At 45.5% G+C, this 27,726-nt stretch overlaps 1 protein-coding gene across 2 annotated transcripts in view; it reads right to left on the bottom strand.

Moving 5' to 3' along the window:
• STRN (striatin) overlaps positions 1-27,726 on the bottom strand; it is a 121,623-nt gene that overhangs the window by 29,298 nt on the left and 64,599 nt on the right. For both annotated transcript variants that reach the window (XM_040429512.1, XM_040429513.1), the window contains 4 exons: positions 18,333-18,476; positions 12,885-13,021; positions 11,990-12,165; positions 6,458-6,505 (listed from right to left, as the gene is read on the bottom strand). In XM_040429512.1, coding sequence (XP_040285446.1) covers positions 6,458-6,505; positions 11,990-12,165; positions 12,885-13,021; positions 18,333-18,476 — 505 coding nt within the window. The remainder of the gene's footprint in view (positions 1-6,457; positions 6,506-11,989; positions 12,166-12,884; positions 13,022-18,332; positions 18,477-27,726) is intronic.

The raw sequence follows: 27,726 nt of genomic DNA, 5'->3' as shown, positions 1-27,726 counted from the left end.
TTTTACCTCCTTTTCTTCTCACTAATAGAGCTTTCATTTGGTGGTATTTCATTGCTGCTGACATTTTTACATTTTTTGTTATTAATCGAAATCTAACGATTTTTTTTGCAAAAAAATGACATTTTTCACTTTCAGTTGTCAAATTTTGCAGAAAAAACGAGATCCATATAGAAATTTTGCTCTAAATTTATAGTTCTACATGTCTTTGATAAAAAAAAAATGTTTGGGTAAAAAAAATATGGTTTGGGTAAAAGTTATAGCGTTTACAAACTATGGTACAAAAATGTGAATTTCCGCTTTTTGAAGCAGCTCTGACTTTCTGAGCACCTGTCATGTTTCCTGAGGTTCTACAATGGCCAGACAGTACAAACACCCCACAAATGACCCCATTTCGGAAAGTACACACCCTAAGGTATTCGCTGATGGGCATAGTGAGTTCATAGAACTTTTTATTTTTTGTCACAAGTTAGCGGAAAATGATGATTCTTTTTTCTTTTTTTTCTTACAAAGTCTCATATTCCACTAACTTGTGACAAAAAATAAAAACTTCTATGAACTCACTATGCCCATCAGCGAATACCTTGGGGTCTCTTCTTTCCAAAATGGGGTCACTTGTGGGGTAGTTATACTGCCCTGGCATTTTAGGGGCCCAAATGTGTGGTAAGGAGTTTGAAATCAAATTCTGTAAAAAATGACCTGTGAAATCCGAAAGGTGCTCTTTGGAATATGGGCCCTTTTGCCCACCTAGGCTGCAAAAAAGTGTCACACATCTGGTATCTCCGTACTCAGGAGAAGGTGGGGAATGTGTTTTGGGGTGTCTTTTTACATATACCCATGCTGGGTGAGATAAATATCTTGGTCAAATGCCAACTTTGTATAAAAAAAATGGGAAAAGTTGTCTTTTGCCAAGATAATTCTCTCACCCAGCATGGGTATATGTAAAATGACACCCCAAAACACATTCCCCACCTTCTCCTGAGTACGGCAATACCAGATGTGTGACACTTTTTTGCAGCCTAGGTGGGCAAAGGGGCCCATATTCCAAAGAGCACCTTTCGGATTTCACAGGTCATTTTTTACAGAATTTGATTTCAAACTCCTTACCACACATTTGGGCCCCTAGAATGCCAGGGCAGTATAACTACCCCACAAGTGACCCCATTTTGGAAAGAAGAGACCCCAAGGTATTCGCTGATGGGCATAGTGAGTTCATGGAAGTTTTTATTTTTTGTCACAAGTTAGTGGAATATGAGACTTTGTATGAAAAAAAAAAAAAAAAAAAACAGCATTTTCCACTAACTTGTGACAAAAAATAAAAAATTCTAGGAACTCGCCATGCCCCTCACGGAATACCTTGGGGTGTCTTCTTTCCAAAATGGGGTCACTTGTGGGGTAGTTATACTGCCCAGGCATTTTCCAGGGGCCCTAATGTGTGGTAAGTAGGTAAATGACCTGTGAAATCCTAAAGGTGCTCTTTGGAATGTGGGCCCCTTTGCCCACCTAGGCTGCAAAAAAGTGTCACACATGTGGTATCGCCGTATTCAGGAGAAGTTGGGGAATGTGTTTTGGGGTGTCATTTTACATATACCCTTGCTGGGTGAGAGAAATATCTTGGCAAAAGACAACTTTTCCCATTTTTTTATACAAAGTTGGCATTTGACCAAGATATTTCTCTCACCCAGCATGGGTATATGTAAAATGACACCCCAAAACACATTCCCCACCTTCTCCTGAGTACGGCGATACCAGATGTGTGACACTTTTTTGCAGCCTAGATGCGCAAAGGGGCCCAAATTCCTTTTAGGAGGGCATTTTTAGACATTTGGATACCAGACTTCTTCTCACGCTTTGGGGCCCCTAGAATGCCAGGGCAGTATAAATACCCCACATGTGACCCCATTTTGGAAAGAAGACACCCCAAGGTATTCAATGAGGGGCATGGCGAGTTCATAGAATTTTTTTTTTTTTTGGCACAAGTTAGCGGAAATTGATATTTTTAATTTTTTTCTCACAAAGTCTCCCGTTCCGCTAACTTGGGACAAAAATTTCAATCTTTCATGGACTCAATATGCCCCTCACGGAATACCTGGGGGTGTCTTCTTTCCGAAATGGGGTCACATGTGGGGTATTTATACTGCCCTGGCATTCTAGGGGCCCTAAAGCGTGAGAAGAAGTCTGGAATATAAATGTCTAAAAAATTTTACGCATTTGGTTTCCGTGAGGGGTATGGGGAGTTCATGTGAGATTTTATTTTTTGACACAAGTTAGTGGAATATGAGACTTTGTAAGAAAAAAAAAAAAAATTCCGCTAACTTGGGCCAAAAAAATGTCTGAATGGAGCCTTACAGAGGGGTGATCAATGACAGGGGGGTGATCAATGACAGAGGGGTGATCAATGACAGGGGGGTGATCAGGGAGTCTATATGGGGTGATCACCACAGTCATTGATCACGCCCCTGTAAGGCTTCATTCAGACGTCCGGATGCATTTTGCGGATCCGATCCATCTATCAGTGCATCCGTAAAAATCATGCGGACATCTGAATGGAGCTTTACAGGGGGGTAATCAATGACAGGGGGGTGATCAGGGAGTCTATATGGGGTGATCACCACAGTCATTGATCACGCCCCTGTAAGGCTTCATTCAGACGTCCGGATGCGTTTTGCGGATCCGATCCATCTATCAGTGGATCCGTAAAAATCATGCGGACGTCTGAATGGAGCTTTACAGGGGGGTAATCAATGACAGGGGGGTAATCAATGACAGGGGGGGTGATCAGGGAGTCTATATGGGGTGATCACCACAGTCATTGATCACGCCCCTGTAAGGCTTCATTCAGACGTCCGGATGCGTTTTGCGGATCCGATCCATCTATCAGTGCATCCGTAAAAATCATGCGGACATCTGAATGGAGCTTTACAGGGGGTTGATCAATGACAGGGGGGTGATCACCACAGTCATTGATCATGCCCCTGTAAGGCTTCATTCAGACGTCCGGATGCGTTTTGCGGATCGGATCCATCTATCAGTGCATCCGTAAAAATCATGCGGACATCTGAATGGAGCTTTACAGGGGGGTAATCAATGACAGGGGGGTGATCACCACAGTCATTGATCATGCCCCTGTAAGGCTTTATTCAGACGTCCGGATGCGTTTTGCGGATCGGATCTATCTATCAGTGCATCCGTAAAAATCATGCGGACATCTGAATGGAGCTTTACAGGGGGGTAATCACCACAGTCATTGATCATGCCCCTGTAAGGCTTCATTCAGACGTCCGGATGCGTTTTGCGGATCGGATCCATCTATCAGTGCATCCGTAAAAATCATGCGGACGTCTGAATGGAGCTTTACAGGGGGGTAATCAATGACAGGGGGGTGATCAATGACAGGGGGGGTGATCAGGGAGTCTATATGGGGTGATCACCACAGTCATTGATCACGCCCCTGTAAGGCTTCATTCAGACGTCCGGATGCGTTTTGCGGATCCGATCCATCTATCAGTGCATCCGTAAAAATCATGCGGACATCTGAATGGAGCTTTACAGGGGGTTGATCAATGACAGGGGGGTTATCACCACAGTCATTGATCATGCCCCTGTAAGGCTTCATTCAGACGTCCGGATGCGTTTTGCGGATCGGATCCATCTATCAGTGCATCCGTAAAAATCATGCGGACATCTGAATGGAGCTTTACAGGGGGGTAATCAATGACAGGGGGGTGATCACCACAGTCATTGATCATGCCCCTGTAAGGCTTTATTCAGACGTCCGGATGCGTTTTGCGGATCGGATCTATCTATCAGTGCATCCGTAAAAATCATGCGGACATCTGAATGGAGCTTTACAGGGGGTTGATCAATGACAGGGGGGTTATCACCACAGTCATTGATCATGCCCCTGTAAGGCTTCATTCAGACGTCCGGATGCGTTTTGCGGATCGGATCCATCTATCAGTGCATCCGTAAAAATCATGCGGACATCTGAATGGAGCTTTACAGGGGGGTAATCAATGACAGGGGGGTGATCACCACAGTCATTGATCATGCCCCTGTAAGGCTTCATTCAGACGTCCGGATGCGTTTTGCGGATCGGATCCATCTATCAGTGGATCCGTAAAAATCATGCGGACATCTGAATGGAGCTTTACAGGGGGGTGATCAGGGAGTCTATATGGGGTGATCACCACAGTCATTGATCACGCCCCTGTAAGGCTTCATTCAGACGTCCGGATGCGTTTTGCGGATCCGATCCATCTATCAGTGGATCCGTAAAAATCATGCGGACATCTGAATGGAGCTTTACAGGGGGGTGATCAATGACAGGGGGGTAATCAATGACAGGGGGGTGATCAGGGAGTCTATATGGGGTGATCAGGGGCTAATAAGGGGTTAATAAGTGACGGGGGGGGGGGGGGTGTAGTGTAGTGTAGTGGTGCTTGGTGCTACTTTACTGAGCTACCTGTGTCCTCTGGTGGTCGATCCAAACAAAGGGGACCACCAGAGGACCAGGTAGCAGGTATATTAGACGCTGTTATCAAAACAGCGTCTAATATACCTGTTAGGGGTTAAAAAAAACACATCTCCAGCCTGCCAGCGAACGATCGCCGCTGGCAGGCTGGAGATCAACTCTCTTACCGTCCGTTCCTGTGAGCGCGCGCGCCTGTGTGCGCGCGCGTTCACAGGAAATCTCGGCCATCGCGAGATGACGCGTATATGCGTGACTCTGCGCAGCGCTGCCACCTCCGGAACGCGATCCTGCGTTAGGCGGTCCGGAGGTGGTTAAGAAAGTTATCACCCATCCACAGGATAAGGGATAACTAACTGAACAGTGGAGGTCTGACCGCTGGGACCCACACCGATGGCGAGAATCTGGGTCCCATGTGGCCTTCAAGTGTTTCCAGCAGAAGGAATGAAGCGGCTACTCTGTGGATAACTTTTATACTTGGCACAACCCCTTTAAAGGGGTTATCCAATAATAAACTGCCCCATGTGCCAGGTCCCTCACAGGGAATATACTTACCCCACTCCCTGCGCCGCTCGTACGGCTTCTCCCTGTACACGGATGAAAACATCCGGTGTCAAGGGAGAATGGGGGGGCAGCAGCCACTGGCAGGCGGGTACGAACTTCCCCAGCATCACCCGCGATGCCAGGGAGGCTCGTCCCCCATCTGCCAATGGCTGCTCCGAACAACCCCCCCCCCCCTCCCCTGTACAGGGAGAAGCAGCAGTGCGGGGACCAGGAGCGGCGCAAGGTAAGTATATTCCCTGTGAGGGGCCAGCACATGGGGGAGCAGTTTATGATATTGGATAACCCCTTTAAGTTTTAAATATGCCACAGAAAAGGGTATGTCAATTAAACATGCAGAATTTTCATTTTCTCCTTAGAATAATTAAACGGAGAGGAGTAGTAAGTGATTAAAGGGTTCTGTTCTCCGTAAAGTGTGTTACGAAGTGTCAGTACATGAAGGGCTAATACTCTCTCACATGTGTTAACGTTATGTGACTAAGAACGCCTCCAGAATAAGCCGAGCAAGCTTGTACAACAGCTGCGGGCTTGTACGTGTTGTCCTTGCAGCCGGCATCATGGACGCTGCTACGGTTCACTGCTCCATCCCTTCTGGGGGCAACAGTTTAACACCGTGTACTTTACAAAGTGCTCACACTTCCTGTGCTGCCGCCTTCTAACGTACGCCGAGATCAGTACAGGAGCGCTTTAATTCTATCTTACAGACTACCACACAATGCAATTGCCAGCAGTGATTCCAAGCAGCATTTGCTTTTATTTTAAAAACACACTTAAAATAATTAGCAGAGTCATAAATGTCCCGCCTAAATAAAATATGAATGGATTAAAATAGGACATGATGATATGCGGTTATTCAAAAGATACTCTGACTATAATTATTGCGGCATCTTAGCATTATGGAGAGCATCTCTTGTAGCCAGAGTACAACATAACAAAGCAATAAACAAGAGCAACATAAAGTGGTTGCGGTAATTTGCATCTTAATAAAGGCTCTCTAAATATAGCTTTAATAACCTGCAAAAACGCTAATAAAAAAAAAGCTATTAAACTAGTAAAATAGTATCTCGATCTTGCAAGGGGATAAAATGCCTTATTAATTTATCAATTTAGTAAATGAATACAAAGATTCATCAGACAACAAAATGACTGCGGGAGAAAATAAAACACTATGGAGGAGATTCATCTAGTGCTACGGTAGCTGCTCAGTCCTCTGCTATCAGAGGCTCCTTAGGAAACTAAAATGACAAACCTTTCACCTTTTTACTGCTTTAGTTTATTTAGAGGGTTTTTCCAGGACTTTAATATTGATCCTTAGGATAGGTCCAGCATAACCTGACCTTTTAAATCTGCAGCGAGTTAATACAGGATATGCTGAGCAAATATAAGCAAAAAGTTAAAGCCCACCAGAGCCTGGGGCATTTCTATTACCTGTGTGCCCTGAAAGTGTATATTGGTTCCACATCCAGTGAAGTGCTCCTAGAATGGAAAACAAAACATTATGAGAGACGCATTTCATGACTTCAGCAATAGAGAACACAGAAGGATCAGAATGAAAGTGTAAGGCTAGTTTCACATTACCGTAAACATCTTCCGGCAGAGTAACAGCCTACCAGAGTTCACCGCATCTGGCATAGGCGGATACTGCTTTTTCCCCTGAAGCCCATTGACCATAATGGCACCCGTCAGGGATCCAGGCCGTTTTTAGCATTAGTGCCAGGATTCGGGCGGACAAAACGTTTTTTTGTCTGGTCAAATGCCAGCCAGGTCCCTTAACAGTCAATAGGGCCTGCAGGTGCTTAGGGCCTGTGTAGTACACAGGCCGACTGAGCAAGCGATTGCCATGGTACACTGTATGGTACAGTTAGCATACAGATGCACTGTAAAAATCCTGATTTTAAGGTTATTACAGGACAAGTTTAAAGGGCTTCTGTCAGCTCACTAAATAGTTTTTTTTTTTGTTTACTAATAATCCCTATACTGCGATCTCTGCATACATAAGTAAATTTGATAAAAAGCAATTTTTAAAATATGCAAATTACCTTGCTACCAGCAAGTAGGGCGGCTACTTGCTGGTAGCAGCCGCATCCTCCGATCGTAATGACGCCCCCTCCGCATTGTGATTGACAGGGCCAGGGAACGGAATCGTTCTCTGCTGGCCCTGCCTGTTAGCATTCAAAATCTGGCGCCTGCGCCGCGGCCGTACCTATCTTCAATCTGCGCAGGAGCACTGAGAGGCGGTCGCTCGCTCCTCAATGCACCTGCGCCGGGTGTAGATGTGACGTCATCGGCGCAGGCGCATTGAGGATGGAGCGGCCGAGTGAGTGGCCGCCTCTCAGTGCGCCTGCGCAGATTGAAGATAGGTACGGCCGCGGCGCAGGCGCCAGATTTTGAATGCTAACAGGCAGGGCCAGCAGAGAACGATTCCGTTCCCTGTCAATCACAATGCGGAGGGGGCGTCATTAGGGTCGGAGGATGCGGCTGCTACCAGCAAGTAGCCGCCCTACTTGCTGGTAGCTAGGTAATTTGCATATTTTAAAAATAGCTTTTTATCAAATTCTACTGAACCAAAATGATTAGTTAACTTATGTATGCAGAGCTCGCAGTGTAGGGATTATTAGTAAACAAAAAAAAAAAAAAACAACGGTTTAGTGGGGTGACAGAATCTCTTTAACATATTCATTTTCCTTTGAGGTCCCTAGAAATGGAAATATTGAGGATCAAGTTAAAACTTGAAGGGGTTTATCAGGTTCAGAATAGTGACAGCTTATCGTCAGACTCTTTAGTGACAGTGCAGGATATTGCAGTGTTGTCCCGAAGACGTTGATGAAGCCATAATTTCCCCTCGCACAATGACCACCATGTAGATGTCGTGCAGATAGACGACCTGTGTTAAAGATGTAGAGACCGCGGCCCCCATCAAGCAGCAAATTTTGTGGATAGGCTATCAATATTCTGATCCCAGAAAACCCTTTAAAGGTGTTCTCTAGTAATAAAAAAAATGAAAATACCTAAATATTACTTTATTATAAATATATTCCCAAATATATTTCATTAATTATAATGGCTCATTTGGTCTCGGGAGCAATCATTAGGAGAAATAAAATAGCCGCCGTCCTATTACTACATACAAAACCTGCCCTAATCACACAGCAGGACACAGCCACATCCCCACGTCCTCTCTGTACTTCAGGTCTTCTCATGAACTCCATTCTATCAGATTCAGCTGAAGATCATATTAAACAGTATTCAGGACCATAATCCCTGACAAGTAGAGCAGAGAGAAGAATGAGGCAGCTCTTTAACTCAGTGCACTGAAGTAACTTGTCTTTCTGTGTTATAAGGACAGGTTTTGTGAACCAATAGGACGGTGGCCATTATATTTCCCCTGATGATTGCACCCCAGAGAAAACAAGCCATTATATTCTTAATTCCTGGAGAACCCCTTTAAGTGTTTCATGGTAAGGGCACAATTTAGTTTTTGCTGTATTGGTAGTAGTCAGTGAGGAGATAGGTCACCAATGTACAATGGGTGGGGCACAGCTGCACCAGTACAAAGAAAGCACCCACTACTTCATCTGGTCAACAATAATTTCATGCTATTGCATAGGTTAAAGGGAGTCTTTCACCGAATATGATCATTACAGACCACTCAGATCAGGTTCTCCATTACTTTCCCCAGATTACTATGGTACCTTTCATATTGCAGTCCATCGCCGATTTGCTCTACAAAAAACACTTTTATACCATATGGTAATTAGGTTCTGAAGGTGCCCAGGGGCGGCGCTCATGCGGCTGGTGCCCAGGCCCCTCTGCGCTTTGCTTATCAAACTCCTCCTCTTTCACCCCTCTGGCCCGCCCTTGTTTAATCTGATTAACTCCTCCTCTCCGTCTGAAATCTTGTGCCTCTGCCGGCTGGATCGGGTTGCGAAGGCTGGAGCATTAAAAGTCCCTGTTCCTCTGCCCATAATGGGCAATGCAGTGCGCACGCATCGGGAATGTGTGGAGCGGCTAGGACGCGGGATTTCAGACGGAGAGGAGGAGGCAATCAGATTAAACAAGGGCGGGCCAGAGGGGTGAAAGAGGAGGGGTTTGGAAAGCAAGGCGCCCAGGGGCCTGGGCACCGGCCGCATGAACGCCGCCCCTGGGCACCTTCAGAACCTAGTTACCATATGGTATAAAAGTGTTTTTTGGAGCAAATCGGCAATGGACTGCAATATGAAAAGTACCATAGTAATCTGGGGAAAGTAATGGAGAACCTGATCCGAGTGGTCTGTAATGGTCATATTTGGTGAAAGACTCCCTTTAATGAACTTAAAGGGGTTGAGCCAAGTTTGCAAATTATCCCCCCTGTGTAGAGTTCATAAATCCCACTCGGGCCTAAAGTTAAAAAGGTAGTGACCTATAAAATACAGGGATTATTGTGGTTGAAAAGTGCATGCCCAAAACCTATATATTTCCTGAAAGCAGACAACTTGCTGATTGAAGTTGCTTGGACGAACTGCTGACAACCAAGTCCGCCTTCAATTAACATTGTGACTAGGGGCAAGCGAATTTCATTTTTTAAAATTAGTTTTCGGTTGGTGCTGTGGTATTTACTGAATTGCGTTACAGAACGCAACTCCATGACGGAATGCATAACTGAATGCTTTTAGAGGCATTCCATTATTCAGTTATATCAGAAGTCTATGGCCTGCATAACGGACCCGTCTGGTTTCCGTTATTCTGGAGTCCTCTCCTGCATAATGGAAACGGGATGGATCCGTTATGCAGGCCATAGACTTCTATTATAACGGAATGCCTCTAAAAGCATTCAGTCATGGAATTGTGTTATGGTCCATGGTAACGGAATCCATAACGCAATTCAGTAAATACCACTGCACGAACCGAAAACGAATTTCAAAATATGAAATTCGCTCATGCCTAATTGTGACAAACAGGATTTAAAAAATGAAAATGCATCAAAAACAAACATCTGCACCTAAAATGCACATCTACGCAGAAGTTTACACATAAAAACAACGTACATGTAATATATGAAGATGTGCGAATCTCCTATATACCACAAGCATATACATCAGCAAGAGCTTGCGCTCTTAACACTGAAACAGAGGCAACACAATATATGGTTATGTTTTAAAAATGTATATTGTGCGCGTCAAACTACTGCTAGGTTGCCCCACTCTACATTTTCTGAGAGCGCCATACTCTGCCGTGTACAAAACTTACATAGAGATTAATGAAGCAGCAACCTGCCACTCTGTTCATTTAGGGCGGCACGTGGGCTCATGTGAACAGTGCTGGCCAATCCAAGGCTAGGGCTGGACAACTAGGAAATGTCTTGGGCTACTGATGCACAGCGTCCAGACTAGGGTTACATTGGGTATCGAACTATTGATACCCAATCGATACTCTTAGACCCGGATCAATTCTTTACCGGGATATGCTATTTTCAGATAGTATCAGTTATAGAACATAGCCGAGAGAAGCGCGTGCCATGTTCTCCTCTGCCGATACAGTGGAGAAGGAAGGAGTCCCTCCCTTCCCACTGTGACGCGGCTGCCGCTGCCACCAATGGAGAAATAACACTGAGGAGGAGGGGAGGGGTGGGCGCACTGCCCCACCAATGAATATAATTAAACCATTAATACATTTTTTTTGCCTGGTATAGAATGGCATCTAGTATCGCAATACTTTATGGTATCAAAATTGAATAAAATTTTGGTATCGTGACAACCCTTCATGAGACAGTCTGAGAAGCAGTGCGGCCATCTTGGATGGCAGAAGAGGAGCCAGAGAATCAGTAAATCTGCAACAAAAAAGATGAACTGGAGGGCACCATGCAAGTGTTCTGGTCGTTCCCCAGTGAATGTGAACCGGAAAAGCACAAACTCGTAACTATCCTTGACTGGCAGCTACGGGAAGTTGCAGTATCCAATTCGCTCAGATTTAGAAGTCCCATCCATACTTTAAACACTGTAAATCGATGGCTGAAACGTACAGCTTTTATATATTTAACAAGATCTGAACAGCTCCCCAGCCATGGCTGCCACGGGTTTACAATTAGGAGACTGAATTAACTTTGAGGCTTTTGCTTAAAATCAGCATAATCAATGCCTGGCAGCATTTTACATGACTCGATAGTCGTAATACCCATTAACATCCATTAGGACTATTTTAGTCAATTATATTGAATTTCTAATCAAGCCTCAGTGACAATGTACAGCCAAGGAGAGGCAAGGCCTTTGGCTCTAATAAACTGAGGGCTCCCAGAAATACACGTCTACTGAAAGTAATGACATAAGCCAACACTATAAAAGCAGGCTGGACCAGATTACAAGCAATGCACATTCAGTTACCGCCACCTCATACAGAATAAAGGGGTTCTCTGTCCCCTTCTAATCAAATGACAAGAGCAAAATAACGTATCCAACTTGACAATATATTAGTGGAGATTCCCCATAACATATGGACACAAAGAACACAAGTTCACATATAACTGCTGGGAGGAAGAGGAGGAGAGTGATGTCAGGGTCCCAGCACCCATGAATTTGGCTCTTGCAATTATTTTATCAGTAAAAAAAAAAAAATAAAAAAAATGCCTTAAGTCCAAGCTTTTTTCTTTTCTGCCACCTGCTTTTTTTGGGGCAGTTTCTCTAGCGTATTTTTGCACACTCTTGTCTTACCACTAGCGTTTTCTTCATGGCGTCTTATTACCTATAGGGAAGGTCATGTGAAAACACCTTCAAAAAAGAGCGAAAAAAAAAAAGAAAAAAGGGTTGTTTCTTAAAATTTGGAGCTGTCGTTTTTACTGCAAAAAACGTGTTAAAAAGTGGTGGGGCAAAAAAATAAAATAAAAAAAGACACCAAAACCCATGTTTGAAAGCAGCCTTACAGAGAACTTCATGCTTTCTTTATCCACTCAAGGTTTTCTATACATTTTAGATACAACTATAGCCATACTTTTTGGCGGGAGCAGTCTTTTGCAGGTTCCACATTTTTAACGTATGATCTTCTGATGCGGTTACAAGGACTGGCTCTGTTGGGTGGAACACAAGTCCCCGAATTCCATCAAAGTGACTTCTAAGAGTAAATTTTGGATTCCATGTTTTTCGAAGTGCATCCTTGTTGTTTGCAATCTGCGAAGGAAGCAGGAACAAGTTAAACTTCCACACAAAGACACGCAAATATGAAACTGCGCATGTCAACTCACAGACGGGATAGTAGAAAATGAATTATTGTCTTTCATGTAGCGTTCACACTGCCGTGCCTATGCAATACCAGACCGCCCCATGGACAATAGTGGCAGTTTCTGGCATGTTTTTCTAATCTCACACAATCCCTGGTAATGTAGAATACAAAAGAAGGACTGATTGGAATAGAAGTTTTATCTTAAAGGGGTTATGCAGCCAGTAATATTGATGACCCATCATCAGGATGATCGGTCGGAGGTCTGATTCCCGGCACCCCTGCCGATCAGCTGTTTGAAGAGGAGGTGGCGCTCGTGTGAGCTGCCTTCCCTTGATAATTACACTGGTGAGGTGTAATTACAAGTATGCGCTGTATTCAAGTGAGGGGACCAAGCACCTGTAATTACAATGCGCTGTGGTGACTTCCGAGACGATGCACACGAGCACCGCCTACTCTTCAAACAGCTGATCAGCAGGGGTGCCAGAAGTCAGACCCCCGCCGATCTGATATTGATGACCTATCCTATTACTGGGTGCACAACTCCTTTAAGTAGTATCTCTTCATACAGTGTACTTTACTCAATATAAAGTATATGTACATGGGAAAAGACCAGGAAGGGAGAAGGAATTCCTGAGGGCTGCATGAACTTGAGAACATTAGAACTTACATCATACGTTAAAGAGTCTGCCTCATTGGCCACTGTGAGTCCTGCCAGTTCTCCCAGTCCTAGTTCATTCTCTAATGCCTCATCTGCTCCCATGATGAAAGATTTTCCAGATGATGGTGGAAACGTTAAAGCTTCAACTGCAGAAAACAAAATTCACATAATATACAAATTCTGATATTTACGGAGAGGAAAATCAGCAAGTGCTACATTTTTTAATAGAGAATACGGAACATGCCTTGTTGTAGATGAAATGCTTACATTTGTTACCATTTCATGCAGTTATATCCAGCTTAATACACTGGTTTGTAATAAACACAAATAGGAGAAGATGGCCCCTTCCACTACACCGACTATTTACAGTATACTGTACATTTGGCTCTTACGCACTGGTAAAGCTCTGGGTGTATACCTTAAACATGTCCATAGGCCTCTTTCAACCTAATGGAGGCCAAAAGAGTGTCCTTTTGGTCTTTGATGTGTTTATAATTTTTTTTCTTCTTTTGCTGTATGGTATAGCACAGTAGAGACATCCAGTAAAAAAGGTAGAATGGAAAGTGAGAAAATATATATATATATATATACACACACACACACACACACACACACACATACACATACACATACACACACTCACCTAAAGAATTATTAGGAACCCCATACTAACATACTAATACGGTGTTGGACCCCCTTTTGCCTTCAGAACTGCCTTAATTCTACGTGGCATTGATTCAACAAGGTGCTGATAGCATTCTTTAGAAATGTTGGCCCATATTGATAGGATAGCATCTTGCAGTTGGAGATTTGAGGGATGCACATCCAGGGCACGAAGCTCCTGTTCCACCACATCCCAAAGATGCTCTATTGGGTTGAGATCTGGTGACTGTGGGGGGGCATTTTAGTACAGTGAACTCATTGTCATGTTCAAGAAACCAATTTGAAATGATTCGAGCTTTGTGACATGGTGCATTATTCTGCTGGAAGTAGCCATCAGAGGATGGATACATGTTCTCATTCTGTTTACGCCAAATTCGGACTCTACCATTTGAATGTCTCAACAGAAATCGAGACTCATCAGACCAGGCAACATTTTTCCAGTCTTCAATAGTCCAATTTTGGTGAGCTCGTGCAAATTGTAGCCTCTTTTTCCTATTTGTAGTGGAGATGAGTGGTACCCGGTGGGGTCTTCTGCTGTTGTAGCCCATCCGCCTCAAGGTTGTGCGTGTTGTGGCTTCACAAATGCTTTGCTGCATACCTCGGTTGTAACGAGTGGTTATTTCAGTCAACGTTGCTCTTCTATCAGCTTGAATCAGTCGGCCCATTCTCCTCTGACCTCTAGCATCCACAAGGCATTTTTGCCCACAGGACTGCCGCATACTGGATGTTTTTCCCTTTTCACACCATTCTTTGTAAACCCTAGAAATGGTTGTGCGTGAAAATCCCAGTAACTGAGCAGATTGTGAAATACTCAGACCAGCCCGTCTGGCACCAACAACCATGCCACGCTCAAAATTGCTTAAATCACCTTTCTTTCCCATTCTGACATTCAGTTTGGAGTTCAGGAGATTGTCTTGACCAGGACCACCCCCCTAAATGCACTGAAGCAACTGCCATGTGATTGGTTGACTAGATAATTGCATTAATGAGAAATAGAACAGGTGTTCCTAATAATTCTTTAGGTGAGTGTGTATAATATATATATATATATACACATATATACAAATATATACACACACACACACCAAAAGTTTGGACACACTTTCTCATTCAAAGAGTTTTCTTATTTTCATGACTATGAAGGCATCAAAACTATGAATTAACACATGTGGAATTATATACATAACAAACAAGTGTGAAACTGAAAATATGTCATATTCTAGGTTCTTCAAAGTAGCCACCTTTTGCTTTGATTACTGCTTTGCACACTCTTGGCATTCTCTTCATGAGCTTCAAGAGGTAGTCCCCTGAACTGGTTTTCACTTCACAGGTGTGCCCTGTCAGGTTTAATAAGTGGGATTTCTTGCCTTATAAATGGGGTTGGGACCATCAGTGGCGTTGAGGAGAAGTCAGGTGGATACACAGCTGATAGTCCTACTGAATAGACTGTTAGAATTTGTATTATGGCAAGAAAAAAGCAGCTAAGTGTTAATTCATAGTTTTGATGCCTTCAGTATGAATCTACAATTTTCATAGTCATGAAAATAAAGAAAACTCTTTGAATGAGAAGGTGTGTCCAAACTTTTGGTCTGTACTGTAATATATATACTTTTATCTTTTGTGCATGTATGGGGGCTTTTAAAAGGAATAAGTGGAGGGTCCTATAAAACTGAATGATTGCCAAAGAAAATAGAACCTCTTGACAGCATAAATGGTGGACAGAAAGGAGTGATTAAATAGCCTGAGAAAGCAAAAGGCAAGAGACGGCTGAAAGTAAATATCTGAGCTTACAAGAGGTAGACTGCACCTCCAGGAGCAGAGCTCCTTTTCTTTGCCTGGAAGTATACTTCAACTACATAACTGATCATCTCCCGTATCAAATCTCTTGCTAAATATGTACTGGATAAACTGAAGAGCGGACCAGAAGAACATGACTAACAGGGGAATAGATGCAAGATGCTAGCACTGTATGTCTGTCATATTGCAAGGTGGCAGTGCGACTATTGTGCATTGAGAAGGTTGTCACAATCTACATGGCATCATGCCATTAGCAGGTTCCATATGAGCAAATGTCTTTTTGCTTTTCAAAAACGCTCGACCAAGATGCTATAATATAGTGACAGCCACAACAAAATGTGACGGATGCTTCCAGATTTGAAGAGAAGGAAACCGTATGGAAGGTAGTTGCTTGGAAACTGGCTTCCTGCAACATGTGTGGAGGAGTCCGATTAATCATGGGAGCAGATATCATACCGCCTACTATTCATATTCTTCAAGCCTGAAACCTATGGCACTCTATAAGAGCAAATTACTAATATCGCTGCATGCAGCTGTATCCAATGAGCCCGATATGGCAGTTCACTGTAAACCATCAGTCAAAAAAAAATAAAAAATAAAAAATTTTAAATCGGCCATGCAAGCTAGGACCATATAATGTTGAATTCAGTGACTTAATAGGATGTATTTCTGCAGAGGTCACTTTTACATTCAGCTGTAAGGCTCAGAGACGACTGGTGTCCTCGGCTACAATATTTAATACAGTGCTGCATTTGGAAAAGATGAAGAGGTCACATTTATGCAGAAATGAACTCAGGAGGACACTCCTGACATGTCTGTTTAATAGCTTCATGCATTCCCCATGTAATAACCATCCTGGAGCATCTATTCTTATGGCTCTATGTTGTGCCATTCCTGTATTATTTGCACGAGAAGTTATGAATGAATTGCTAGCAGTCTGCAGTAAGGGTACAGAGGGGTGGTAACCAGTTTGGGGGGGGGGGGGGGGGGTGTACCTGCAGAGACTCACGCTATCCAATCAGTGCCGCCTTTTTCCTCCCAACTGGTTACCCCCCTCTGTACCCTTACTGCAGACTGCTAGCCATTGATTTATAACTTCTAGTAGAAATAATACAGGAATGGCACAACATAAAGCCATAAGAATAGATGCTCCAGAATTGTTACTACACAGGGAATGCATGAAGCTATTAAAACAGGCATGTTAGGAGAGGTGAAAGGTCCTCTTTAATAATTTCCAGCGTAGTACTGTTCATGATTTCAGTATACAATTACTGTTCGTACAGAAAATCATACCCAAGCATAGACCAATCCACCTGAACTGCTTTGACACAAGTCTATGGCATGTCAGATGACGACTCTGGGTGGAATGCTCATAGGCTGGCTGTATGTATCATCATTTTTCGGCACTGACAAAAATAGGGCAGCAGTGGATGTGTGATTTGATTGCTTCTGATTGATTTTAAAGGGTCACTGCACTTTCACAAATCATTTGATATGTCACAGCTTTTAACCCTTTCTACCCCGGAGGTTTTTTGATTTTGTTTTGCTCTCCCTGCCTTCCCAGAGCCATAACTTTTTTATATTTTTCCGTTCACATAGCTGTATGAGGGATTGTTTTTTGCGGGACAAGTTGTACTTTCCAACACCACCATTTAGTATTGCATAGGATGTATTTGGAAGCAGGAATGCAAAAATTCTAATGGGGTATAATTTGAATAATAATGAAAAAATTTAAAAATAAAATAAAAGCTATTCCGCCATAGTTTTACAGTATTTTTTTTTCTTTTATTTACGACTAGGGATGAGCGAATTGACTTCGGATGAAACATCCAAAGTCGATTTGCATAAAACTTCGTTCTAATACTGTACGGAGCAACCTTGGAACCAAAATGGTTTTTTACAGTACAAATTTATGAAGTTATTGCACGAAGTATTAGAACAAAGTTTTATGCGAATCGACTACTCATGTTTCATCCGAAGTCAATTCGCTAATCCCTATTTACGACATTCGATGTGTGATAAAACTGACCAGTAACTTTCATTCTACAGGTCAGTAAGAATAAAAACCTCAGGGGGAAAAAAAAACAACAAAAAAAAAACCTGTTTTTGTATCTGTACTTTTGATTCATACCATTTTGTGTTGTGTACGACTTTTTTGATTACTTTTATTAAATTTTTTGCGGAAATTGAAGCAACAAATAAAAGGTGAATCGGCCATTTTGATGTTTTTTTCCCCGTTTCGTCGTATGGGGAAAATATTTTTATACTGTGGGCGGTTTCACATGTGGCGATACCCATCATGTGTATTTTTCATTTTGTGAAAAGGAGGTGGGCGATTTGAATTTATTTTTTTCCCCCCATAAATTCCAAAGGATTAGCATTGGAGTCTATGAGGAATGTACTAGTTTCCTATGGAGCCCCGTTATAGACAAGGGTCTATAGGAAACACTATGCAGCAGCCTCCTTTCACTCTCTAAGACAGGCACTGCTGCATACAAGCTCCGGCTCCTCCGATCATCGCCGGAGCATACTCCGAAGCATGCGCTCAGATGCCGTGGTCAGGATTGACCATGGCATTTTAAGTGTTGAACGTCCGTGACTGGCATTATCGCTGGTCGCGGACATGAGCCGTGGGTGTCTACTGTATGAAACAGCAGGCACCCCCGTGGCTATGACGCCCACTTGCTTGCTGTCCCCCATGGAGCTCACAATCTAAGTTCTCTATCCGTATGTCTTTGGAGTGTGGGAGGAAATCCATGCAAAACACAGGGAGAACATACAAACTCCAGGCAGAGGGAGCTTGGTCACATTCAAACCTAGGAACCCAGTACTGCAAGACAGCAGTGCTAACCACTGAGCCACCACACAATATAGTCATTGCAGCGGCTACAAGTAGGAGTTTCGCTTTAACTATTCCATAAATGACTTCTAGATAGGAGTGACCGTTTTGTCCATGAATATGACCAATACATCCTCTACAATATTCGCAGGGCTAACCTTCATCTGTTCGGTTTACTTCTGCGTCGCTGAGTCGAGAGCTCGCAGGTCTTGAGGAGGGCACCACAGAGGGCTGTAATGATGGTAACTCATCAACATCTCTAAGGTTTGCCAGCATATCCTGAAGCTTCGACCTGTTTGGCCCTAACCAAAAAAAAAAAAAAAAAAAAAAAAAGGAAGAAAAAGAAAAACAGGGATCATAGAATATTTACAGGCACACAATCTTATTACATCAAGAAACCCATTGTTAAGTCATAGCCAAGACTTCAGCAGAGCAAAAATAACTAAAAGGTTCCTAAAATTTAAATAAAAAAATAAAAAAGGGTATTCATTCAAAGGCAAAATTTCAGGAGACTACTACCATGTAAAGCCAAAGTAAATAATGCAGTTCCACATCATACGTAATGAAAAACATTAACGGCAGCCAATCAGAATGGTGGCATAATGCCACCGTCTATGTTCTTGCACTCATGTGGACACTTACCTGTGTCTTTCTCCAACATGCTCCCACATCCCTGTTTTGATTGTTTTATGTGGGACACAGGCTGAGACATTTCTTCTGAGGTTTTTCCTGTTATAAGTTTAGGGACAAAACGTTCTTTAAGAGATGGAAAGGTCTGACCACCGGTCCAAGACATTTCCTAGATCAGCAAATGCTCTTAACTCTTCGGCTGCTTTCAGATGGGCAAGTGTGGTCCATGGAACACATTTCACAGACCAACCTCGGCACATCGGAGCCAAACTTACTGCATCTGATTTATGATGCTGCGAATACCATCCCAAACATGGGTCTACCGCTCCATGCCCAAATGATGAACAGTAGAGCCACAGTCGGGCTGGAACTCACAGCATTATAAATCACTATGATGCAATGTGAGTTCTTGCACCCAAGCCACGGTCAGCCTGGGAAATAGGGCCAGCACATGGCCACACTAAAAGCAGCCTAAAGGAGTGTGGCCACATGATTCTGGTACCAAATAAGCCATTCTATATGTAGTTAATAGTAGACATTTCATTTCCAGATTTAGAAAATGTGCCAGAGAGGACCTACATCTATGAAATGTTACCAGCCTAATAATGTGCAGAGCCACAGGGGTGCAGCAGTACATAAACCCATGCAGAGCTTTAGATGCATTTACTATATGAACTTATGAATCCCCGATACAGATGTTTAAAAGTAGAGATTTAGAAGTATTCAACCCAGTAGTAACGTCTTTTGTATAAACCATATATCCAGCTCTGTTCACATTAGCATCACAGCATATGTTCAAAACAGAACCGTGACCATCCATGGGACCCCACTGACTACGCTACTCTTGCCATCAAGAATACTGAACTCCCTGAAGAAGAAAAAACAATGCAGATGGGAACAGAATCTAAAATATCCCTGTAGTTAAATTAGTCAGTAATCGGAGGGGGTGCTGAGCCAGAACCGCACCGATATGGATATTGATAATCTATTCTGTGGAGAAGCCATCAATCCGCGCCCATTAGGGATTCAGGAGTGATTTAGCACAAAAGATCCTTCAAAGTTTACTTCACCCCTTACTGACCAGACTGTTTTAGCAATTTATTTTCATCATTAGATTCTAAGAGCTATAACGGTTTTATTTTTCCATTTATGTAGCCATATGGGGGCTTGTTTTTTCTGCGGGATAAGTTTTAGTTTTTAATGCTGCCATTCTGGGGTACACATAACTTAACTTAACGGTTTCTAGGAGAGGGATGGGAAAAAACAGCAATACTGCAACTTACTGCCAGATTTTACGTTCTAAATTTAGTGCCGTTGATTTTTTGGCATAAATAACATTACGGTACTCTCTAGGTCAGTATGAATACAGCGATTATAAATACATATAGTTCTTTTTTTTTTTAATATGTTTTACTTATTTTGCATCGCTGCAACACCGAGACCCATAACTTTATTTTTCTTTCTGTGGAGGCTTGATTTTTGCAGGATGACGAGTATTTTTTTTAAATCTATATCATTTTAGGGTACATAACACTTTTTGATCACATTTTATTAATTTTTTTGTTTTTTGGTGGTGAATAAGTAGAAATTCTGGCTTTTTGTTTTTTTACGGCTTTCATCATATGGCATAAATTACATGATAATTGTGTAGTGTGGGTCGTTACGGACGCAGGGATACCAAATATTTGGAGGAGATTTATTTTCCCATTGAAAAGAGTTTAAAAAGAAAATGGTGGATTTCTTTTTACTTGGAATTTAAAAATAAAAATACGTTTTTAAAAAACTTTTGTTTAACCATTTGATAGTCCTACAAGTGGATTATAATAGGCTATTTTTGATGGCTTCTAAAATACATTGCACTGTTCAAGCGGTGCAATGTATTTTGCTGTCAGTGCTACACTGACTTCCACCAGCAGGCTGCATCAGAGAGGGGTGGTTTGCTAGGACACGCTGGAGGTAGGCCTAGGGCCTTCATTAGGTTGTAGCCTGCGTGCACAGGAACACATCCTTCTCGATAATCTGCTGCTCCTCGGCATGTGTAAATGCGCCTTTAAATAAAATGATATTTCCACTGGCCATCAAAAATCATTAACTTTCTGCGTTTTAATGCCTCTCTAAACACAAAGGTCTACAACACACTGTCGTGGTGACACATCTAAAAAAAAAAAAGGTAACATCAGGTAAATATCTCAAAGACCCTAAAGCAACCCTGGAGCCTGTCAATGAATCTCCAAACTGAACACAATGATGACCAGGGACCTGAAGTGTGGAGTCTTTATGCATCCTGTTGCTTTTTGTAGTTATCCTCAGAAGTTCTTGAGCATAAGAGGACAATGAATGACGCTAGAGGCTAGAGGGTCGCATCATGTTGTATTAAAATGGCTACACAGTCAGGAGGTCAAAAATATATGCAAGTCTGTACCTACCCTGCTATTTATTTTCCTCTGTTCTGGCTCTTAGCTGAGCCCCATTAGATCAGAGCTGTGATCTGTGACTACAGTTTAGCTATGGTGTCTAGTTTTAGGTAGTCTGAGACATACCTACTGTCTCATCACTGGCTGCATCTTCTGCTGCCCCTCCTCCCTATAGCTGTGTTTCTTCAGACTGGCTGCTCTGCAAAAACCAAGTAGTCCAAAACAGAATCGTACGCCAGAACGGTGTTTCAAATTTGGTGCAAATATCGCATTTTAGGCCATAACCCTTTGGCGTAAAACCCCTCTCATCAGGCTAAACACAGATAAACTCTATAAACCTAAATGCGCCAAATTGCACCATATTTGGATGCGATTTACTTCACAATTTAGGGGCACTGACATTAGTAAATAAACTTCTAATAATAAATTAAACTTCTAAGTACGTTGTGACCTCCATGGATCAGACTTTTTTTTCTAGCATATCCCACAGATACTTGATCGAATTAAGATTTGGAGAATTTGAAGGACAAGTCGCCACAGTTAATGTTTTGTCATGGTTGTAAAAAAAATAAACTGTGGCAGGGTGCATGATTGTTCTGAAAGAGGCCACTGCCATTAGGCACTACCAATGCCACAAAGGATTGAACTTGGTCTCTAACAGTGTTTAGGTAGGTGGTGTCAAACTAACATACAGTACAGACCAAAAGTTTGGACACACCTCATTCAAAGAGTTTTCTTTATTTTCATGACTATGAAGGCATCAAAACTATGAATTAACACATGTGGAATTATATACATAACAAACAAGTGTGAAACAACTGAAAATATGTCATATTCTAGGTTCTTCAAAGTAGCCACCTTTTGCTTTGATTACGGCTTTGCACACTCTTGGAGCACTTGTTGGCCCTTTTGCCTTCACTCTGCGGTCCAGCTCACCCCAAACCATCTCGATTGGGTTCAGGTCCGGTGACTGTGGAGGCCAGGTCATCTGGCGCAGCACCCCATCACTCTCCTTCATGGTCAAATAGCCCTTACTTTCAAAGTTTTCCCAATTTTTCGGCTGACTGACTGACCTCCATTTCTTAAAGTAATGATGGCCACTCGTTTTTCTTTACTTAGCTGCTTTTTTCTTGCCATAATACAAATTCTAACAGTCTATTCAGTAGGACTATCGGCTGTGTATCCACCCGACTTCTCCTCAACGCAACTGATGGTCCCAACCCCATTTATAAGGCAAGAAATCCCACTTATTAAACCTGACAGGGCACACCTGTGAAGTGAAAACCATTTCAGGGGACTACCTCTTGAAGCTCATCAAGAGAATGCCAAGAGTGTGCAAAGCAGTAATCAAAGCAAAAGGTGGCTACTTTGAAGAACCTAGAATATGACATATTTTCAGTTGTTTCACACTTGTTTGTTATGTATACAATTCCACATGTGTTAATTCATAGTTTTGATGCCTTCAGTGTGAATCTACAATTTTCATAGTCAAGAAAATAAAGAAAACTCTTTGAATGAGAAGGTGTGTTCAAGCTTTTGGTCTGTACTGTACATTGCCAGGACCCAAGGGTTCCCTGAAGAACATGGCCCAGATCATCACACTGCCTCCGCTGGCTTGCCTTCCTGCTATAGTGCATTCTGGTACCTTATTTTCCCTAGGCAAGTGACGCACTCTCACATGACCATCCACATGATGTAAAAAGGAGACTTTTGTATTACTTACCAGTAAAGTCTCTTTCTCGCTCTTCCTTGGGGGACACAGGAAACCATGGGTATAGCTCTGCTCCCTAGGAGGCGTGACACTAAGTGAAAGCTGTAAGCCCCTCCTCCATCAGCTATACCCCTCAGCCTGGAGAAGAGACTGCCAGTTGCGTGTCCAAGTAGTGAAAGATAACCACCAACCGGAAAAAGAACCGTCAAGCCCCAACGGGGGCAACCAAGCCGGAACCACAACTGTAACCCAAATGAAGGGCGGGTGCTGTGTCCCCCAAGGAAGAGCGAGAAAAAGACTTTACTGGTAAGTAATACAAAAGTCTCCTTTTCTCGCCCATATTCCTTGGGGGACACAGGAAACCATGGGACGTTCCAGAGCAGTCCCAGAAGGGAGGGACCAGAACAAACTAGACCAACACCGGGGGCATCAATCAACTGCCGCCTGCAACACCAGACGGCCTAAAGCAGCGTCAGCCGACGCATGAGTATGCACCCTGTAGAACTTGGTGAAGGTGTGCAAGGAGGACCAAGTGGCTGCCTTGCAAATCTGCTCCGTAGAAGCCCGATTCCTCTGAGCCCAGGAAGCCCCGACCGCTCTAGTGGAGTGAGCGGTAACACCGAGGGGCGGAACATTGCCCTTGGCGAGATAAGCCTCAGTAACAGCCATCTTGACAAAACGGGCGATAGCAACTTTGGATGCCGCCATCCCTCTGCGCGACCCCTCCGGAACCACAAAGAGCGAGTCAGTACGCCTGAAAGAGCTGGTTACCTCCAGGTAAACCTTGAGCGCCCTGACAACGTCCAGGCGATGAAGCTCCCTCTCCCGGGGGTGGGAAGGGGAAGGACACAAAGAGGGGAGAACGATGTCCTCGTTCAGATGAAAGACGGAGACCACCTTAGGAAGGAAGGAAGGGACCGGACGAAGGACCACCTTGTCTTGGTGGAACACTAGGAAAGGTTCCAGACAGGAGAGTGCAGCCAATTCGGACACCCTCCAAAGAGAGGTGACGGCCACAAGGAAAATAACCTTGCAGGACAGAAGTCGCAAGGAAACCGTCCGCAGAGGCTCGAAAGGAGAAGCCTGGAGCGCTGAGAGAACCAGGTTCAGGTCCCAGGGCGGTACCGGAGGGCGGTACGGGGGAACCGCGTGAGCCACGCCCTGAAGGAAGGTCTTGACAGGACCAAGGGGGGCCAGTGGGCGCTGAAACAAAATGGACAGCGCAGACACCTGACCCTTCAAAGAACTAAGACCCAGACCTTGGGCAAGTCCGCTCTGCAGGAAGGACAAAACGGTGGGGAGAGAAAAGCGGAGCGGAGGAATCCCCAGATCGGCACAGAACCCCAAATAGGTCCTCCAGGTCCTATAATAGATCCTAGAAGAGGACGGCTTACGGGCGCGGATCATGGTGCGGACGACATCCGCAGAAAAACCCCTACGTGTCAGGACGGTGGTCTCAACAACCACGCCGTCAAACGTAGGGACCTTAAACGCGGGTGGAAGATCGGTCCCTGAGAGAGAAGATCTTCCCTGGCGGGCAGCGGCCAGGGCGCGTCTGCCAGGAGCAGCATGAGGTCGGCATACCAAGACCGGCGGGGCCAGTCCGGAGCGACCAGAATCACCGAGACGCCTTCCGCCGCGATCTTCCGAAGGACCTTGGGCAGGAGTGGGATGGGAGGGAATATGTATGGACGCGCGAAGCCTCGCCAAGGAAGAACGAGGGCGTCGGCTCCGCAAGCTCCCGGATCCCTGGCCCTGGACAGATAGGCGGGGACCTTGTGATTGAACTTGGAGGCCATGAGGTCCACGTCCGGTATGCCCCAACGAAGGCAAATGGCCTCGAATACCTCCGGGTGAAGAGACCACTCGCCGGGGTCGACAGTGGTGCGACTGAGGAAGTCCGCCGCCCAATTGTCCACCCCTGGAATAAAAATTGCCGATAGGGCCGGGACGTGGGCTTCCGCCCAACGGAGAATGCTGGAGACCTCCCTCATTGCAGCAGCGCTGCGAGTGCCCCCCTGGTGGTTTATGTACGCCACAGCCGTGGCGTTGTCCGATTGTACACGAACTGGATGACCCTTCAACAGATGAGTCCAGTGTCGTAGAGACAGAAGGGCCGCTCTCAGTTCCAGGACATTGATCGAGAGTCTGGACTCCAATGGAGACCAAATGCCCTGGACGGATCGGGGAGGAAAGACGCCTCCCCAGCCCAAGAGACTGGCATCGGTTGTAACCACCAACCAGTTGAGTGGCAGAAAAGACCTGCCCAGAAGAGGGGACTGTAACCACCAGCGGAGAGATGACCTCACCGGAGGCGATAGATGGAAGGGATGATCCAGAGACTGCGGCGATTTGTCCCAGGAGGAGAGGATCGCCCGTTGGAGAGGGCGGGAGTGAAACTGCGCAAATGGGATCGCCTCGAAGCAGGCAACCATCTGCCCCAAGACACGCATGCAGAAGCGGAAGGACGGTCGACGGTGGAGAAGGAGACCCCGAACCGCCCCACGGAGGATCAGACGTTTTTCCGAGGGAAGACGTACTTCCGCCGCTCCCGTGTCTAAAAGCATTCCCAGGAAGACCAGTTGTCTGGAGGGGGGAAGGGAGGACTTGGGGAAGTTGATGACCCAACCGAACCTCGTCAGAGTCTCTAGAGTGAGATCCACGCTGGCAACCGCTTGAGAAAAGGACGGAGCCTTGATGAGGATATCGTCCAAGTACGGTAGCAGAAAAACACCCCTGGAACGGAGTAAGGCCAAAACCGGGGCCAGGACCTTGGTGAACACCCGGGGGGCTGTTGCCAGCCCAAAGGGAAGGGCGACAAACTGGAAGTGGAGGTCCCCCACGGCGAATCGGAGGAAGCGATGGTGACACCGGGCTACCGGAACATGGAGGTAGGCATCCTGTATATCGATGGAAGACATGAAATCTCCCTGCTCCAGGGAAGCCACCGCGGAACGGAGGGACTCCATCCGAAACCGTCGAAGGAGGAGAAAACGGTTGAGCTTTTTGAGGTCCAAAATGGGCCGCACCGAACCTCCCTTTTTGGGAACTACAAAGAGGTTCGAGTAGAACCCTTGGAACCTTTCCTCTAGAGGAACGGGGGTAATCACCCCCCTGTCCAGTAAGGCTTGAACGGCCGCGGAGAACGCAGCCGCGCGTTTCGGGTCCCGTGGCGAGCGGGAGCGAAAGAACCGATCTGGAGGGAAGGATGCAAATTCGATTTTGTATCCGGAGGACACAATTTCGAGAGCCCAGGCGTCGGAGACGTGAGCCAACCAGACGTCCCTGAAAAGGAGGAGCCGGCCCCCCACCCGGGTGGGTGGGGGCGCGCCTTCAGGCAGAGGATTGCTTTGCTGCGGGTGTGCGGGCAGCCTGCGGCTTGCGCCAGGAGGGCTGCGCCCGAAAAAACGGCTTCCTATGCTTGTCCTGGGGAGGAGCCGAAGCGGCAGCTGTGGTGGGAGCCCCAGAGGCCCTGCGGGAGGACCGAAAACGAGACGCACCAGGGCGTCCGCGGGGGGCGCCCCTGGCTTGGGGTTGAGGAAGATGGGTGCTTTTACCACCCGTGGCCTCCGAAATAAGTTCGTCTAGGCGGACCCCGAAAAGGCGGGAACCCGCAAACGGTAGCCCCGCCAAGGAACGTTTGGAGGCAGCGTCCGCTTTCCAAACCTTCAGCCAGAGCTCCCTCCTGACGGAAACTGCCAGGGCGGAGGAGCGTGCAATAAGGGCTCCCGCATCAAGGGAGGCCTCACAAACAAAATTCCCGGCCCGAATAATAAGCTGGGCCAAGGAACGTAGGTCCTGGATGGGGACGTCCGAGTCCAACTCCTGTTCCAGCTGCGCACCCCAAGCAGAGATTGCTTTCCCTGCCCAAGCAGAGGCAAAAACCGGTCTGAGAGCAGAACCGGAGGCAGCAAAAATGCCCTTGGAAAGGGTCTCCATGCGACGGTCCTCCGCTGACTGAAGAGAGGACCCGTCAGGAACAGGGATGGCCGTGTTCTTTGACAGCCGGGCCACAGGGGGGTCCACCTTGGGTGGGGAAGACCATGTGGCCACGACATCGGCTGGAAAGGGATAGCAAATGTCCAGCTTCTTGGGGTTGACAAAACGGGCGTCCGGGCGAGCCCAAGCCTTAGACACCACAGAGGAGAAATCAGAGTGGATTGGAAAGACTTTTGAGACCTGCCTGGGTCTGATAAAGGAGACGCTAGCTGCGTCCGAGCTAGGGGGATCATCCTGCACCTTAAAGGTGTCACGAATATCCGAGATGAGTTGACCCATCGCTGAGGCTAGCTTGGACGGCAGGGCCGAGTCCATTTCCAAATCTGAAACCGCCAATTCACCCTCAGAGAGCGAATCCTTTGGAGAGGAGAGGCTCGTCTGGGTGCGCACGCGTGGCGGGGAGAGGGAGGCATCCGAGGAGGAGGCTCGCTCTACTCTAATACGCTTCTGAGAGTGCCTAGCTCGGGAGGGGTCACTAAGAGGGAGTGAACCCGCTGCAGCGGCAGAAGCAGTGGACCCGGAGGGCGCGACAATCAGTGAGGCGTCCTGCGGGGTAGGTGGCCTGTCTATTAGGCGGCCCACGACATGAGTGAGGCTTTCCACGGCCTGGGACAGGGATCTAGCCCAGTCAGGGGGGTCAGAGGCAGCAGGGAGCGACACAGCGGGCGACTGAGGCTGCGGTGGAGCCCTGCATGCAGTACAGTGCGGATCAGACTGCCCCCGGGGAAAGGGTTCCCTACAAGCCGTACAGGCATGGTACCAAGGCTTGGCGGCTGCAGAAGGGTCTGACATGGTGGA

Source organism: Bufo bufo, chromosome 4 (genome assembly GCF_905171765.1).
Source record: "Bufo bufo chromosome 4, aBufBuf1.1, whole genome shotgun sequence".
NCBI classification, from domain to species: Eukaryota; Metazoa; Chordata; class Amphibia; order Anura; family Bufonidae; genus Bufo; species Bufo bufo.
The sequence above is the reverse complement of the archived record's forward strand: the minus strand, read 5'-3'. Positions and strand labels throughout refer to the sequence as shown.